The 13935-nt window shown below is 38.0% G+C and overlaps 1 protein-coding gene across 17 annotated transcripts in view; it reads left to right on the top strand.

The window, feature by feature from the left end:
* Nucleotides 1–13935, top strand: part of ELAVL4 (ELAV like RNA binding protein 4) — a 154459-nt gene that overhangs the window by 57516 nt on the left and 83008 nt on the right. For 3 of the 17 annotated variants that reach the window (XM_054488671.1, XM_054488641.1, XM_054488610.1), the window contains exon 1: nt 2854–3135. The exons of 6 other annotated variants lie outside the window; for them this stretch is intronic. In XM_054488671.1, coding sequence (XP_054344646.1) covers nt 3127–3135 — 9 coding nt within the window. In that variant the 5' untranslated portion in view covers nt 2854–3126. Of the gene's footprint in view, nt 1–160; nt 324–2853; nt 3136–3632; nt 3902–13587; nt 13848–13935 lie in introns of those variants that run through there. 8 more of the 17 variants (XM_054488662.2, XM_054488595.2, XM_063656332.1 and 5 more) reach the window with 7 other exon arrangements.

Raw genomic sequence — 13935 nt, 5'->3', positions numbered from 1 at the left:
CGCTTCCATTTCTGTTCCTTCCTTTTGGTGCTTTTGGAGAATTTGGTTGTCTTTTTTTATTTGCAGTTTCAGCCGGCTGCTGTTTCCTAGCCCATTGTGCCACGTAAGGCTTCTCCACTGCGCGGAGTAGGTAGTTATTAACGCTGAATTGGCTTCTGGTACAGTCCATCTGGACTCTGTGTGGGAAAGCTGGCTGCCGGCGACTGATGCTGAGATATCTGCAACCTTTGGGATGTGTGCATGGTGGCAAGGGGCTGACTGATATGAGATTACTTCTTTTAAGGGAAATTGTTATTAATGAGTCAAGAAACTGCTCATTTATGGTAAGAGGAATACAGCGGCGCTGGCAGCCCCACAGTGCTGGGATATCATTTTTAGGTTGCCTTAGCTGCTTGAGTGAGACAAGTTTCTTTCTGTGCTGGTGGATTGTGGCAGAAAAAAAAAAAAAATCATGCATGACTGGGAGACTCGCCTGCCTGATTCTTGAGATAATATATTGAGAATCTGTTGCTTTACAAATGTCACATTACTGATGTAGCGGTCAGCCCCTCACTCTGAAAGATGAATGGTACTATTGGAAATGCGATAATAAGGTTGACTTTTCCCAACAATAGGATTCTGCCTTTGTCTTTAGAGAAAAGGCCTCTGAGGACATTTGTGCATTTGTTTGAGGATTCCGTTGAAAGACTTTAGAGTGGAGGTTTGTGGAAAAGTGATCAATATACGAAATGCATGAATTTTTAGCCTAGCAAAACCAGCTAGTTATTTATACTGTATATACAGCTACTATTTTGGAAAAGTGGCCAGAATACCTTTTAATATACCTAATGTTAATTTATGGTTCAATAAGTGTACTGAGGTTAGTATGGATGGGAGAAAAGGGTTTTTAAAATTTTTATCTTTTATAATGTCCAGAGAAATCTAAGTAAATATTTTGTTCCAAGTGAGCTGTTTTTATTTGTGTTTGTCAGCATTGTCTTAATGTTTACTTTTCACAATATTTTAATATTGGTGAAATTGCACTCAGAGTTTATGTTGTTGATTTGGGGCACACATACCTACTCTGTGTATATATGCTGAACCATTTAGAACACTTTAACCTGTGAATTCACCCTCAATACACAGTTCAACAGATACTGTAGTACTATTGTGACTCACAGGACATTTTATACATTTGCTAAAGAAATTACTTTAAAAGTTTACTTAATTGAGTATTGTTCCACCTTAAGGAATTATAGTTTTAACATTTTTACTTTTCTATTTCATGTATTTTCATTTCTAATAGCTGAACGTATTCATACTCAAGTCTAATGGATTATGCAGTGTACCCAACACATATTGTTTTATGATGTATCTGTATTTTCTGAAGTATGAATATATACGTATGTTTATATGTGTGTGTTCATGAAACAGCATCTTGGACAGAATAGTTTTAATCTTGAAAAACGTAAGGTTATTTTCTTTTCTAATAATTTTTCACAAACCCATTTATTCTTGGACTTTGAAACCCAGAAATATAGCATATTTTTTGGTCTGTATTTCTACTCTGCCTAGTTCTGTCTCACTGCCAACTCTAGTCAAAGATTAAAGATTATGTTGAATTTTGTCTTTGGTAATATGTGTTACCACTGTGTATTTATTGAAGAACAAATTGATTAAATTATGAGTTAAATAAATAGTGACACATTAGTCTTTTGCATAGGTGTGAAGCATGAACTTCTCAGGTAAGCCACTTAAAAAACCCAAACCAGAACAAAAAATACACTACTGAAGGCTTGGTAGTGTAGAGGTTATTAAATGTGTAAATAGGGAGACAAACTGTATACCTCACCACACACTTGCTAAATGTCTCTTTGCAAATCTCTTAAGAGGCCAAAGAAAAAAAGACATCCCTTTGAAGGAGAGAAGCAAAATCACTTATTTAGTTAAGCAAAATGAGCACTCTGCACAGGTTTTGAAATGAGGCTGTTGTCAAAAGCATGTTTTACCTTTCTCTAAAGCGGTAGGAGAATGTGTTTTAGTGGATTTTTAAAAATTCAGATCATGCTCCTATCCAACTTGAAAAATAAATTCATTTAAATAAATCATTCATCATCCTCAGTTTTGAAAAGCTCAGACAGAAGGCAGAAAGGTAGAGGCTGACAGCTGCCCCTCCCTTACCCCCACCATTTTTTTTCTTTTTGTTTATTAGGAAATAGTTTTCTGAGACAAACTTGTATGAACCTAGTTCACGGAGCAAGCTTAATCCCCAACTTGCTTGCTTTTGAAATGTTGGCCATGTTAGCTGGAGAAGGAGCATTACTTACTAAAAATCAGCAATATCTGGAAATAATAAAGTTAAATTGTAGATGAATTAGCACATTAAAGTGCTTTTGTTGTATCTTTAAGCCTACAGGCAGATCATTAAATATGCATTTCGCTAGAAAGCAACTGCCTAGAAAGATAAGGTGGTTGAAAATATTCTACAGTGGAAAAGCCCTCCATCAGAGGGGTGGGATGGTTCGGCCCTCAGGACGGGAAAAGAAGGACCCTCCCACTGTTAGTTAAGGTTTGCAAGCCTCCAGTGACCTGCAGTTGTTACAGTACTTTTGAGCTAGGAGGAGGGAAAAGGTAAAAATACAAGTATGGCTGTTGTTGCTTCAGCCGGGCCTTAATTACCAGACACAAGAAGCAGTTCAGAAATCTGGTCTCTGTTGTTGTAGAGGTCACCAAATCATTAACATCGTCAATCTGGCAGTAGCTAATTTAAATAGCACCTGATGTTGCAACGCCTCCCTTCGTTTCCCCAGCCAATCAGATCCAGGCTTCGCCTGACAGATGGTCCCATAAATGGATGTAAAAAGGGGAAGCTTCGAGCCAATTTCAGCAAGGCTCTGTTCAGTTGTTCTTATCTACATCCTAGAATCGGGGGTTTCAGCTCACTGCTCCTTTTCTTTTTTTTTCTTTCTCTCCCCCGCCCACCGCCCCCCAAAAATAATTGATTTGCTTTACAATCATCCACACTGTGTTTTGTGGATCTTTAATTATATATAACAATAGTAGTCATTTTAAATATATATTCTGAAATCTTTGCAAATTTTAACAGAAGAGTTGAAGCTCTGCGAGACCCAATATTTGCCAATAAGAATGGTTATGGTAGGTATGACTAGATTTATAATCTGTTGTTTGTGTTGCTGGAGGGAAGAAAAGCATCTACACCTTGACCAGTCTTATGCTTGCACAAGAGTTTAGTTCTGTGCTGCTGTTTGGTTCCTACATTTACTATCTCTTTTGTGTAGAGAGTGTGGGTAGGTCCTTTTATTGAAAAGCAGTGGAGATATAAGATTGTCATTTTTAACAAGTCGTTGTCAGTTTTCCCTTCAACATAAAGGCAAGGGGTGGAGGGGGAGGGCTGAAATAATTGCTGGTTTATTGAAAGAGGTTATATTACTTGAGATATAATGGCAAAAGAAGGGTTTTCTTTTTTGTAAGGGAGAGGGGGTTTGTCTACGTGCCTGGGTTTTGTGGGGCTGGGGGTGGATGCAGCGGGGTTAGGAATCTCTCAATTTCCGTGCTGGAAATTTAAACCTCGAGAGGCAGCTCCTGGATACTGAACATTGAGATGGGCAGTTGTGTTTCGGGGGACTGCGCAGTCAAAACGGCAAAGAGAGTGATTTATTTGGGCTTCAGTAAATGCTGCATCTTGTATTTCAAAGAGTTTCCTGTCATGACCTCATAAAAAAGAGGAGGCGGCTTGTATGTGTAGCAGTGCCTGGCGTGTTGAGTTGTTGCTTCCTTCTCTGGGCAGCAGCTCTGTAAGAAGGAATGTCAGCTTTTACATAACGTTCCTTTCCGCTTTTGACACACTGTATGAGGGTCCATCTTCTTCTGATCACAGATGGAGTGGAATGGCTTGAAGATGGTAAGTGAAAAGAGGAAGGCAGCCTGGAGGTCCCAGCCCTGTGTGTGTGTGTGTGTGTGCGCGCTTGTATGTGTGTATGTGTAAGGATGCCGGACTGTGCATCGTAAATCACTGTGCTGATCGTTTGTGTATGTATGTATGTGTGTGTTTATTAGTATTTCTCTTTTCTGAAAACCAGAATCCATCTCCAAGTGTAATGGCACTGCATGCACACAAGGCACACACACTGCCTCTTCCAGCAAACACACATTTTAGCCAAGGAAGGTTGGTGTCTTTTTTGACAATCAATGTCACCGTCACTGTTGGCTGGCGTGTCCACCGCCTCTGTGAGCCTTCAACGGAATTACACGGCTGCTAAAGTTAAAGGCACATTTCTTTTTCAGTCTCATGCTAGGAGTGATGGGGAAGGATGGGAATGAGGGGTGGAGGAGGTGAGATTCAGTACCAGCAGATGCAATTGTGAAACAGGACTTTCGGATGTGGAAGGGGAAGTGGAAAACCTTTCTGCCGAAGTAGTAAATCTATTTTTAGCATCATCTTTTTCTGAAAAAAGAAGCAGGGAAACTCCTTGAGTGCCGCTTCTGTCGCCTGATGTTGACCCTGAAGATATGGCACAAAATGGCATGATTAGATGCCACGAGTGCCCACTTTGACTTTGAATTTTCACCAGCAATAGGTTTCACGGGGTTTCAGAGCTGGGTATGGGGGCAGGCTGTAAATTCATAACCATCTTACTTATTTTTCCCTAGAAAAGCCTGGGGAGGACTTTTTGCTCTGCATAGATGTTATAACAAAGCTGTGGTCTTTTTCCTATTCTTAGAGGATTGCCTTTGTCTGGCTGCTTGTTTTGATGGGTGTAAAACAAATAAGATTAGACCGAGCAGCCCAACTGAAAGCGATAGCTGGGAGGAAAACCCAATGAAAGGTTGCCGGGGAAACGAACAGAGGAGAAGCCGAGTAGGGAGCAGGTGGCTATCATGAGAACACACTGCAAACAGTGTAAAAAAAAGGGGAGGGGGACAGGACCTCGATTATCTTTGCTGTTCTTTGTGGCCAGCCCAACTTTAATTATTCGTTATTAATAGGTGTTAATTACATTTCTAACTCTGGTTTACAGTGATTTTTAGAAATCTATTTTTAAGCATCTGTTCTGTCTCCCCTGTTTTTGTGTGTGTGTGCGTGTGTGTGTGCGTGTGGTTTTTGTTGTTGTTGTTGTTGTTGTTGTTTAAAAAACCCAGAGAGGAGGAGAGGGGGAAGGGAGGGTAGGGAATCTTGCTTTTTTTTTTTTTCCTTTTTCCCTCTTTTCCCTGGTGTGAAATTGTACATGCGAAAAATCGCAAGGAATCCTGTGAGACCATTTGAAAAAAATGTAAATTATATTGAATGAAGTTGACGGAAGCATAATAGTGAACTCCCATAGCTGATAGGTTCTGCAAATGATTTCTTAGAAATTTCCAGCAAATATTCATAGGAAAAATATAGGTAGAATAGATCTACCCTAAGCAGTGATTTGGAGTTAGGTGATATTGGTATTTTTACTAAATCGGATGTTGATACTATAGTTTCAGGGGAATTCATTTTACCTCTCATTTTTTTTCCTCAGTAGAAATTACTTTATAAAATAATAAATGAAGAGCTTTTTGCTTTCCTTCTTTCCCCATGCCCACAGTCACAGGATCCATCAGGCTTGCACTCTCATAACCACTGCCTTCCATTTGGCATTTGGTCCTGGTTCTGGTCTTGGCACAAACTGAGTGAAAAGCTGATTTTTATATTAGTGTCTTTGAACGTCTGGGACCCATGTGTGCACTGGGTGACAAGCATCTCTCTTTTTTTCTCTAAATGTGTTTTACTAATAGTCTCTTTTTCTCATGATGGTGGGTACCGTAAGGATTGAAAGGTGTAGTACTTGGGTGAACAGGAGATAGCGTAAAAACAACTGAAATGGTGATCTGTTAGGGTTTTTTACCAAAGCACAAAATAGATGCATGATCAGGGAGCTAATTGTAAGCCCAAAAATGAGAGATTTAAAAATGCTGAAATACATTAAAAGATTAGGAAATATAATTGGCTTTATTGAAAGTACTCTTAATTTTTACTCTCTTCATTGCAAATCCCCCCAATTCTTTTTTCCTTGCAGGTGCGTCTTTTTGTTTTCTCTTCTTATTAAGGGATTTAAAAATTTTGTTTTCACTCTTGAGGTAAAAATAAATAAACTTATATTTTTTGGCATACACTCGAACCTTGTGGCCATATGTTGAGTGCATAAGCCTGTGTCAACTTTAAAAAAATAGAATTTTTTTAAGTCTCTAATATAGTTTCTTTTTTATTTTCTGAGAATTTTCTGGCAATTTCTAGTTAGGGGAAAATAATTTCTGTAAGAAGTGTCATCTTGGCTTGGGTTGTAAAAAAGACACGTGGTTCTGATGCTGACCTTTCTCGATCCTTTGTCTTAAAAATATTAATGCCTGCTACCTTCATGTGGAAGTGTGCCCTTATGGAAGCACAAGGCTGAATGTGCATTTATTAAGAAGTGAAAATCCAATTGGAAATATTTCTGCAAAAAACATCTGACTAAGTCGCAGTTTTAATGATCAGAATGTCCACATATCTCATAGTAATGTAACAGCTAAATCATTTAATATTTAAATTTTTGAAAGGGTAAAATTAACATAGATGAGGAAGTAGCTGAAAAATTACTTTGACAATCGTTGATTTACAAGGCAATTTAATATCTCATTTTTTAAAAAGCTAACAAACAACTTAACCATTCATTTGTGATCTCAGTCCCGTTCATTTCTACCTGCCATTCATTCAAGTCATTCTCCTGGCCAGATATAGATGGCCTTGCTTCTGTTTGATGGTTTGCACAAAACCTTAAAACTTTTTCTCTCACAATACTCCTTCCTTGGTCCTTTGAAAATTAGGGTGTTGTTATGAGAGGAAGGCCAGATTGTTGTGAGATAATAACTATAGAATATTTTAAAAGAGAGAGAAAGAAAATGAACTGCGCATTTGCCTTTTAGTTCTAAACTTAGTCTTTAAATTGAATTTGGGACACTTTAGACTTCAGATATTTTTAACTTAGGATTTCTATTAGGGATAAGCTATTTGAAATTTCATACCTAGAAATTATTGCATGCATGGTGCTTTGTATGTGTGTGTTCAATATCTCTAAAAGGACTTGTGGATGAATTGAGGTGTTTTTCTCAAGTTAGAGTTACTATGAACAACAATAGGATTTCCTCAGAGTAAGTCCTTTTCTTTGATTGATTTCTTCCCTTTACACTTATTTCCTTATTATAGGTGGGTTCTTTTCCTATATGTAGGCCAAATACTATTTCTTCCATGAGGAGATATGCTGCTTCATTTAGCCCTGAGCATCTTAACACCTTATTTTAATTTTTTTAAAAAAAGAAACAAATTGTCTGTATGTACCTCAAGTAAGAAATGGTTGTCTTCATAGAGGTCATCATACATAGACAAAAGTACTTTGGCCTTGACAAATTTCTTCGTTAGCTCCAATGATCTGTGGCCACCAGGCAGTTAATTTATATGCCTAGACATTTAATATGTACATTTGTTGGTGAGCTGGCCAGCGGATGCTAAACACACGAGTATGCGCTGGCAAATGCTGCAATGCAGTATTTTTTTCCCAATGTCATTGGGAATTTTGGGGCTAGGAAGGGACATGAACATTTTCAAGCTTTTATCTTACTATTGTCCAGTCGACGGGCAATGTTGTACAGATTTGGTCAATTCTCCTTTTGAAAGTAAAGTCAACCTTTTATTTACCACTATCCATTCCCCCATCCATTTAATGTATATGTGGAAAGTGTGTGTGTGCGAGAGAGGCAGAGAGACTCTGTGTGTATCAGTATAAGTGTGTTGCGGATTCCTGCACCTGTCTTAGGCTTTCCTTATTTGGTATTACTAAACATGTATACACACTTACTTGCAAGTATATGTGCATCTATAAATGGAGAGAAAACCAAAGTGGGCTGCTTCCCATAAGAACTGGTTTCTCTTCATGACTCCAAGAGTTCTCATCAGAAAAATATGAAATTTCAAATATTCATTTAAAAAGATATATTCAGACCCTGCAGTCTGTTAGTAACCAAACACCTTTCTTTAGCTGCCACTTAAGAAATTATAAGTGTGCAAATCCACAACAATGTTTGTGAGCTAAAAGCCATCCCTTCAATCAAGGGCCTGGGTATGAATTAAAATGTGTGTATGTGAGTGTATATGGATATGTGTATGTGAGTGTATATGGATATGTGTATGTGTATGGTGGCGGGGGGGTGGGCAGGATGTTTTTCTTTGAGGGCATTTGAACCTAGTCTTTCCCATTGGTAAAAATGAGGAGGTAAGATGGAAGTGTTAACACCTGTGCTTTGCTTTGTAAGTTGGTGTGCAAGTGTGTGTGTATTAGGAACATCCTTATATTTTTGAAATCTCCACGTATTTTAGGGGTAAAGGGCTTTTATAGGTCACTGGCTTTCTAAGGGTAAAAAAAAAAAAGAGAAGGCGATCTGTGGGTGGGTGGGAGTCACAAGCAGTAATTGTCTTAAATTAGCTATTTAGCAGTGAAAAGGGAGAAAAGGCAGGAGGACAAGAGTGTAGAAGAGTACCAACATGTGGGTCTGCATCTTTCTGGTATAGGAGATAATGAGTGATAAATTTGAACTGGTGCAGTGCAAGATGCCCGATAATTTCTCAGAACCTTGACTTTGCAGGTCCATTACTTCCTTGCTTGCTTGTTCACACCTTTAATTATATCCTGTTTGGGATGCTAGCTGGGGGCACCAAAGATAAGCCATTTTGCTTGTTGTTTACTTCATTAGGTATTCAAGCAGTGTATTCACAGTAGCTTTGGAGCATCCGTGTTAGGAATTGAGCAGTTTGGAAATGGAATTGTTAAAAAAAGAACAAAAAAATAAGACAGCAATCAGCCAGCTAGCTTGCTTTGGATGTTCACATCCACTCTGCTTAATGGTAATATTTATGCTTTCCCTTGTACATTAATTAAGAAATAACTTACGCAGTGTCAGGGCTGTTAATAGGCTGGTGACTTTCTCTCTCTTTCTCTGTCTCTGTCTCTGTCTCTCTCTCTCTCTCTCTCTGTCTGTCTCTCACTCTAGCTCCAGCTATCTCTTTCTTTCCACCCCACCCCTGAGACTGTCTTTGCTCAGACCATTTTAGGACCAACCAACTTTGCTTTAGGGGAACTCATATTCAGATCCTTGTTGTATCTAATACCAAAGGTATTTCTCCCCTCAATAAAGATCCCCCTCTACAAGGATCAAGAAATGCTGAGAGCCCTAAAGGAATCCTTAAATAAATTTTGGTTGAGAAAGCAGTAGAAGTGTTGAGGAAATAAGGTCAGTGTAATTTTTGTGCTTGCGTTTTTGTTTTTTGTTGTTTTTGGAAAGTCTTATTTTTAACCCCAAAAGTAAAATGCAAAACTAGCATATGTGATTTTTTTTAATGAAAAAAAATATATGTCATAGGTCTCTCCTGAAAATAACTTCCCTTGGACTCTTCATTTGAAAAATAACATGTAAACTTTAGCTTAATTTTTGAATTACTCATTTTAAACTATAAAATATAGTTCATAAATATTTTTTCCATAGGAAGTTTAGTTCTTTTTTCAGGCTATGGGGAAGCAGAGAAATGACCCAGCAAAGATGGTGAATTCTGAAAAAAACACAGCATGGAGGTTTCCTCTGTTTGCACTTCGTGGCATTGAATCTTCTCCTGCTTCTGTGAGTTATCCTTTAGCCCTTGAAGTTGTTTTGCCAACAGTGTTCATAGTAGAGACTGGCTGTCATTCCTTGTTGGGTGAAGTTGTATTTGTTGAGGACTTACTATGTGTATTTCTTTGGAACATGGAATCCAAGGTCACCATTTCTTTTTCTTTTGACAGTGGTCAAAAGACATAATTAATTAGAGGATAAGTCCCTGTGATTGGAGATAAAGTTAGGGTGAGGGATTTTTAAGGTGGCACATTGCACAATGAGGTTTGTGTCAGATAATGAGAAAAGGTCTGCTGGAACATTCAAGTACATAAATGTCTTTCCTTCTGTATTTATAAGCATCTAGGTGTGACTCCAAAAATAGAAATAAGAGATCTTTTGGACATTTTAGTCTATAAGGTTTCATGTGTTCACATCTTCAGCCTCAGGAAGAAATATAGAAGTTTGGATTGTTGAAAGGAACTTGTCTTTCAGTCAGCAGCCCATGAAGCTTGGCTGGAACTGGTTAATTTTACAGAAACATGAATGTCTTGCCTCCTTGCTTCTGACATAAGTGGCTTTTTGAATTCCTTTTCCTCTGTTACCTCCCAGGAGCATCTGAACAGATAGTAATCCTTTTGGCATGCCAAATTGGAAGTTTGCTAGTGGAGCAGAAATCATAGTTACTTTGTCATATACATCTAAATATTGTGGTGTGTGTGTGTGTGTGTGTGTGGCGTGTGTTGTAGACAGCTGTGAGCCCCGGTGTGCCGTGGGATGTGCCAATAATGGCTTCTCAAGTACTCTGTGTTTTCCTAAGCTGCCAGTCTAGACCCTTTAAAGGTTTACTTTCTAATTTGTACATGAAAAATAACAGGCTGAGGTGAACTTTTTTTTTCAAGTGCCCCCTTTGAAGATGCAGCAGTAGTAAATACTGCTCTAATGATAAACTTTAGTTCTAAGTGCTACTTAAAAGTCTGTAGTAGAAAGGCTGAGAACTTGCCATCTTTACTAATGAAACTTTCATTAGGAAAATGCTCACTTAAAAGGGAGTAAACGACCAAGTCCCTGAAATTTGTGATTTTGACCAGATTTGACTTATCTTTTCTTATGTTACTTTTTGTAATGCAGCCAACCACACATCCAAAATTCCTGGTATTATACATGTCTTCAACATTAATTATCTCTGTTGATGCACTGGGTACAGATAGTACAATTCCCACAAGTCCAGATTCTTACTGTAACACCAAAACAAAAGTGATATTTATGAATAATATTGGGAAAGTTGTCCTCATAGTAACCATCCCCCAGAGGAAGCTTTATATAAATGTGCACTTATTATTCAGGATATTAAAAGGGAATCCTTAGCTTTTACTTTTTAATTTGGGCTAAAATATGTAAATTGGTTTTATTTTGGAGTTTCTCTGTTTTAGGTGACTTTGGGGGAGGATAACTTTCTAGCTTGATTATATTTTAATCACCTCTGTAGTGGAAAAGTTAGTCTTAAAAGCAACCTGCCTATCGTGATTAGGACCCAGAGGGCCTGTGTTCAGATGGGGCTAAAAACATATTATATTGACCTGTACACATGTAGAAAAATTAGATTTGTTTCTACTAGATACCACTATTACCATGCCTTTGTTGGCAAGGCTATCTCAGGGACCAGAGAACCGTGAGTCTGCCTCTGGCCTCCGAGGAACATCATGGTGTGCCTGTACAGGCAAGCCTCTAAAAAGATTGTTCTTTGTCTTAAGAAACTGGCAAGTGCAAAGGACTTCAGAGTCAGTTGAACTTAAGTTGGAATCCTAACTCTTCCAGTTACTAATTGGGCAATCACAGATGAGTTACTTCAACATGAGCCACAATTCCTCATCTTTAAATGGTGATGATAATATCTAACTCACAGGGTTTCTGCAAGAATCAGATGAGAAACAGTATTTGAAGGCACCAGTCATACATAGGACTTGAAAATTGAAGGTGCTTTGAGAGTGTTAAGTCTCTTTCAGCCTGTCAGTCTTTCTGTCCCTTGGCAAAAGCCCTTCCCCAGGAAGAGGCCCATCTGCCCATGCCAGATGTCCTGGGCAGTGACATTGCATGCTACCCTCACAGTCTCCATACTGTCCCCAGCATGCAAGAAGGGTGGCACACAGTGTTGTTTTTTTTTTCTATGTAGACAAGCCCTCAGTTCTTCCTCGGAATTGTATGGCTTTATTAAGTTTTCTGCATCCTCCTAGGATTTCGCAAGCTGTATCCATGATCTCCTTTGGAATTAGAATTCACTTGGGATTTAGTTGTCAAAAGAGAAAAATGATGAAGATAAAATTAATTTTAACCAGTGCTGTTTTTTTAATTTCATGAAAGAGCCTGTTAGGAAAGTTAGAAGTCAGCCAGAAAGAAAATAAAAATAGGCTAAGCTTAATTGATATGGTCCCATCTTTCCTGTCTGTATATTGTAACTTGCAAATTATTTGACTTTTTCCTAGAAACCAACTTACTTCAGATCTATTTTTTTCCTTTTCACTGTATCAGCTGTTTTCCTCCTTTCCCCTTGTTTTCCCAATAGGCTGAACTTTGAAGTTCTGTTTCTCACGGAATGGTGAAGAGGTTGAGGCAAAAAGTGGCTTAATGAGATTTTTGTAACTTGCCGTCAGTTTTCCTTCTGCTTGGCAAGGCAGGATGATGGATGGCTTTGGCAGTGTGAACACCTCTAGAAGTGATCAGATTGACTGAAGAGATGTGCAGGATGTGAGCAGAATGCTGACCCTCAATTCATTACCCTCCCATTTGAAGAAAAAAAAAAAGAGAGAGAGAGAGAAAAGAGGAAAACAACCACAAAAGCCTTGGTGTAGTTGTTGATTACACACACTTGGGAAGGGGTAATGGGTGGCGTCAGGACTGGTGTTAGGTTAAACCTAATTTTGTACCTTTGTCCCAAGGGTCTGAAGGGGGAAATAAATAAATAGGCACCATAAATTAATTCACGAATTGTTCTAAATGGGGACCTGTTGCTGTGACTTGTTGCCATTATGAAGAAATAATACAAATTGTCCTGAAGGGATTCAAGATTCAAATTGAAAACACAATCTTGAAACACCGATTTTGAATTCTACTTCATATGCTTACAGGCAGGACATAAAGGGAAGTCGATTTTTTTCTTCAATTTAATCCTTAAAAGTAGGGGAAGGGGTTATTAGTTGATCTGATATCCCAAATGCCATTTTGCAGGTCCTATGCTAATAAAAGAAAGAAAGAAAGGAAAGAAAGAAAAAGAAAGAAAGAGAAAAAGAAAGAAAAAGATCCTTTGCTATGGAACAGGCAGACAATAAAACTTTTCTCTTTCCATATGAATCTATTTTAAGTCTTCACCAAGAATCTTTGGAGGATTTTGCAGGTGTGTGTCTATACATATTGTATGTGATATGCAAGTTCTCTGGAAGAATTTGGTTGGTTTTTAGACTGTGTTTGTATGGGCAGAAATATATCTGTAAAAAGCGGGAGGGACTTGATTTTGGAGAAGGGATGGTATAGAAGATGTTTGTCCATATTTTAGCCTTGGAAAATCTCATGCCTATTAATGAAGGACAAAAAAGAAATAATTTAGTGATTTGAGCAGGCAAATGAGAAGGTTGGATATTCTTAGGACCTTCTTGCTAGGTAGGTGTTTGTTTATTTAAAAGTTAAAAATTCATCCGTATTTAGGTCAATACTTGAATCTCAGTTCCTTCTTTTTTTTAGATTTCTGGCTGAAGTTTTTCATGAGAAGAAAAAAGACTTGGAGCTTAGAACTGCTTTAGTAAGAATTCTTAAACAGGTCTCCAGTCATTGAATTTTGGAGGCATGGGCTTGCAGTTGGTATAATCTTAACAGTATTCTTCCTGAACTATCCCATGTCCATTTCCCAAGAACCGAAGAACAAGTTCGCATTCTAGAACTTCAGCTGTTCTCAGCATAGTTCTGCTTGTAACAGATCTGTGACCATAGAGATCATCTTTCATATTCACTCAGCCTTGTATAATTTTTGCCCTATGGTGTCAGTTTGATCTCTTTAATGTAATTAGGGCAGGTACTGTTAACTCTTTTTTATAGAAAATAAAGCTTAGCCACTTGACTAAGCTTGCATATTTAGTAATATCAGAAGTCTTCGCTCCAGAGTGTTTGGGAATATGTCCAGCTCAGCCAAACTTTACTTTTCTTGGGGGAAAAATAAGGTAATTTATCTTCTATATCAAATTTTTCATTGGAGAATCAACAAATATATATATTTATATAAATATATTTATATAAATATATAGTATA

Source organism: Pongo pygmaeus, chromosome 1 (genome assembly GCF_028885625.2).
Source record: "Pongo pygmaeus isolate AG05252 chromosome 1, NHGRI_mPonPyg2-v2.0_pri, whole genome shotgun sequence".
Taxonomy (NCBI): Eukaryota; Metazoa; Chordata; class Mammalia; order Primates; family Hominidae; genus Pongo; species Pongo pygmaeus.
The sequence above is the reverse complement of the archived record's forward strand: the minus strand, read 5'-3'. Positions and strand labels throughout refer to the sequence as shown.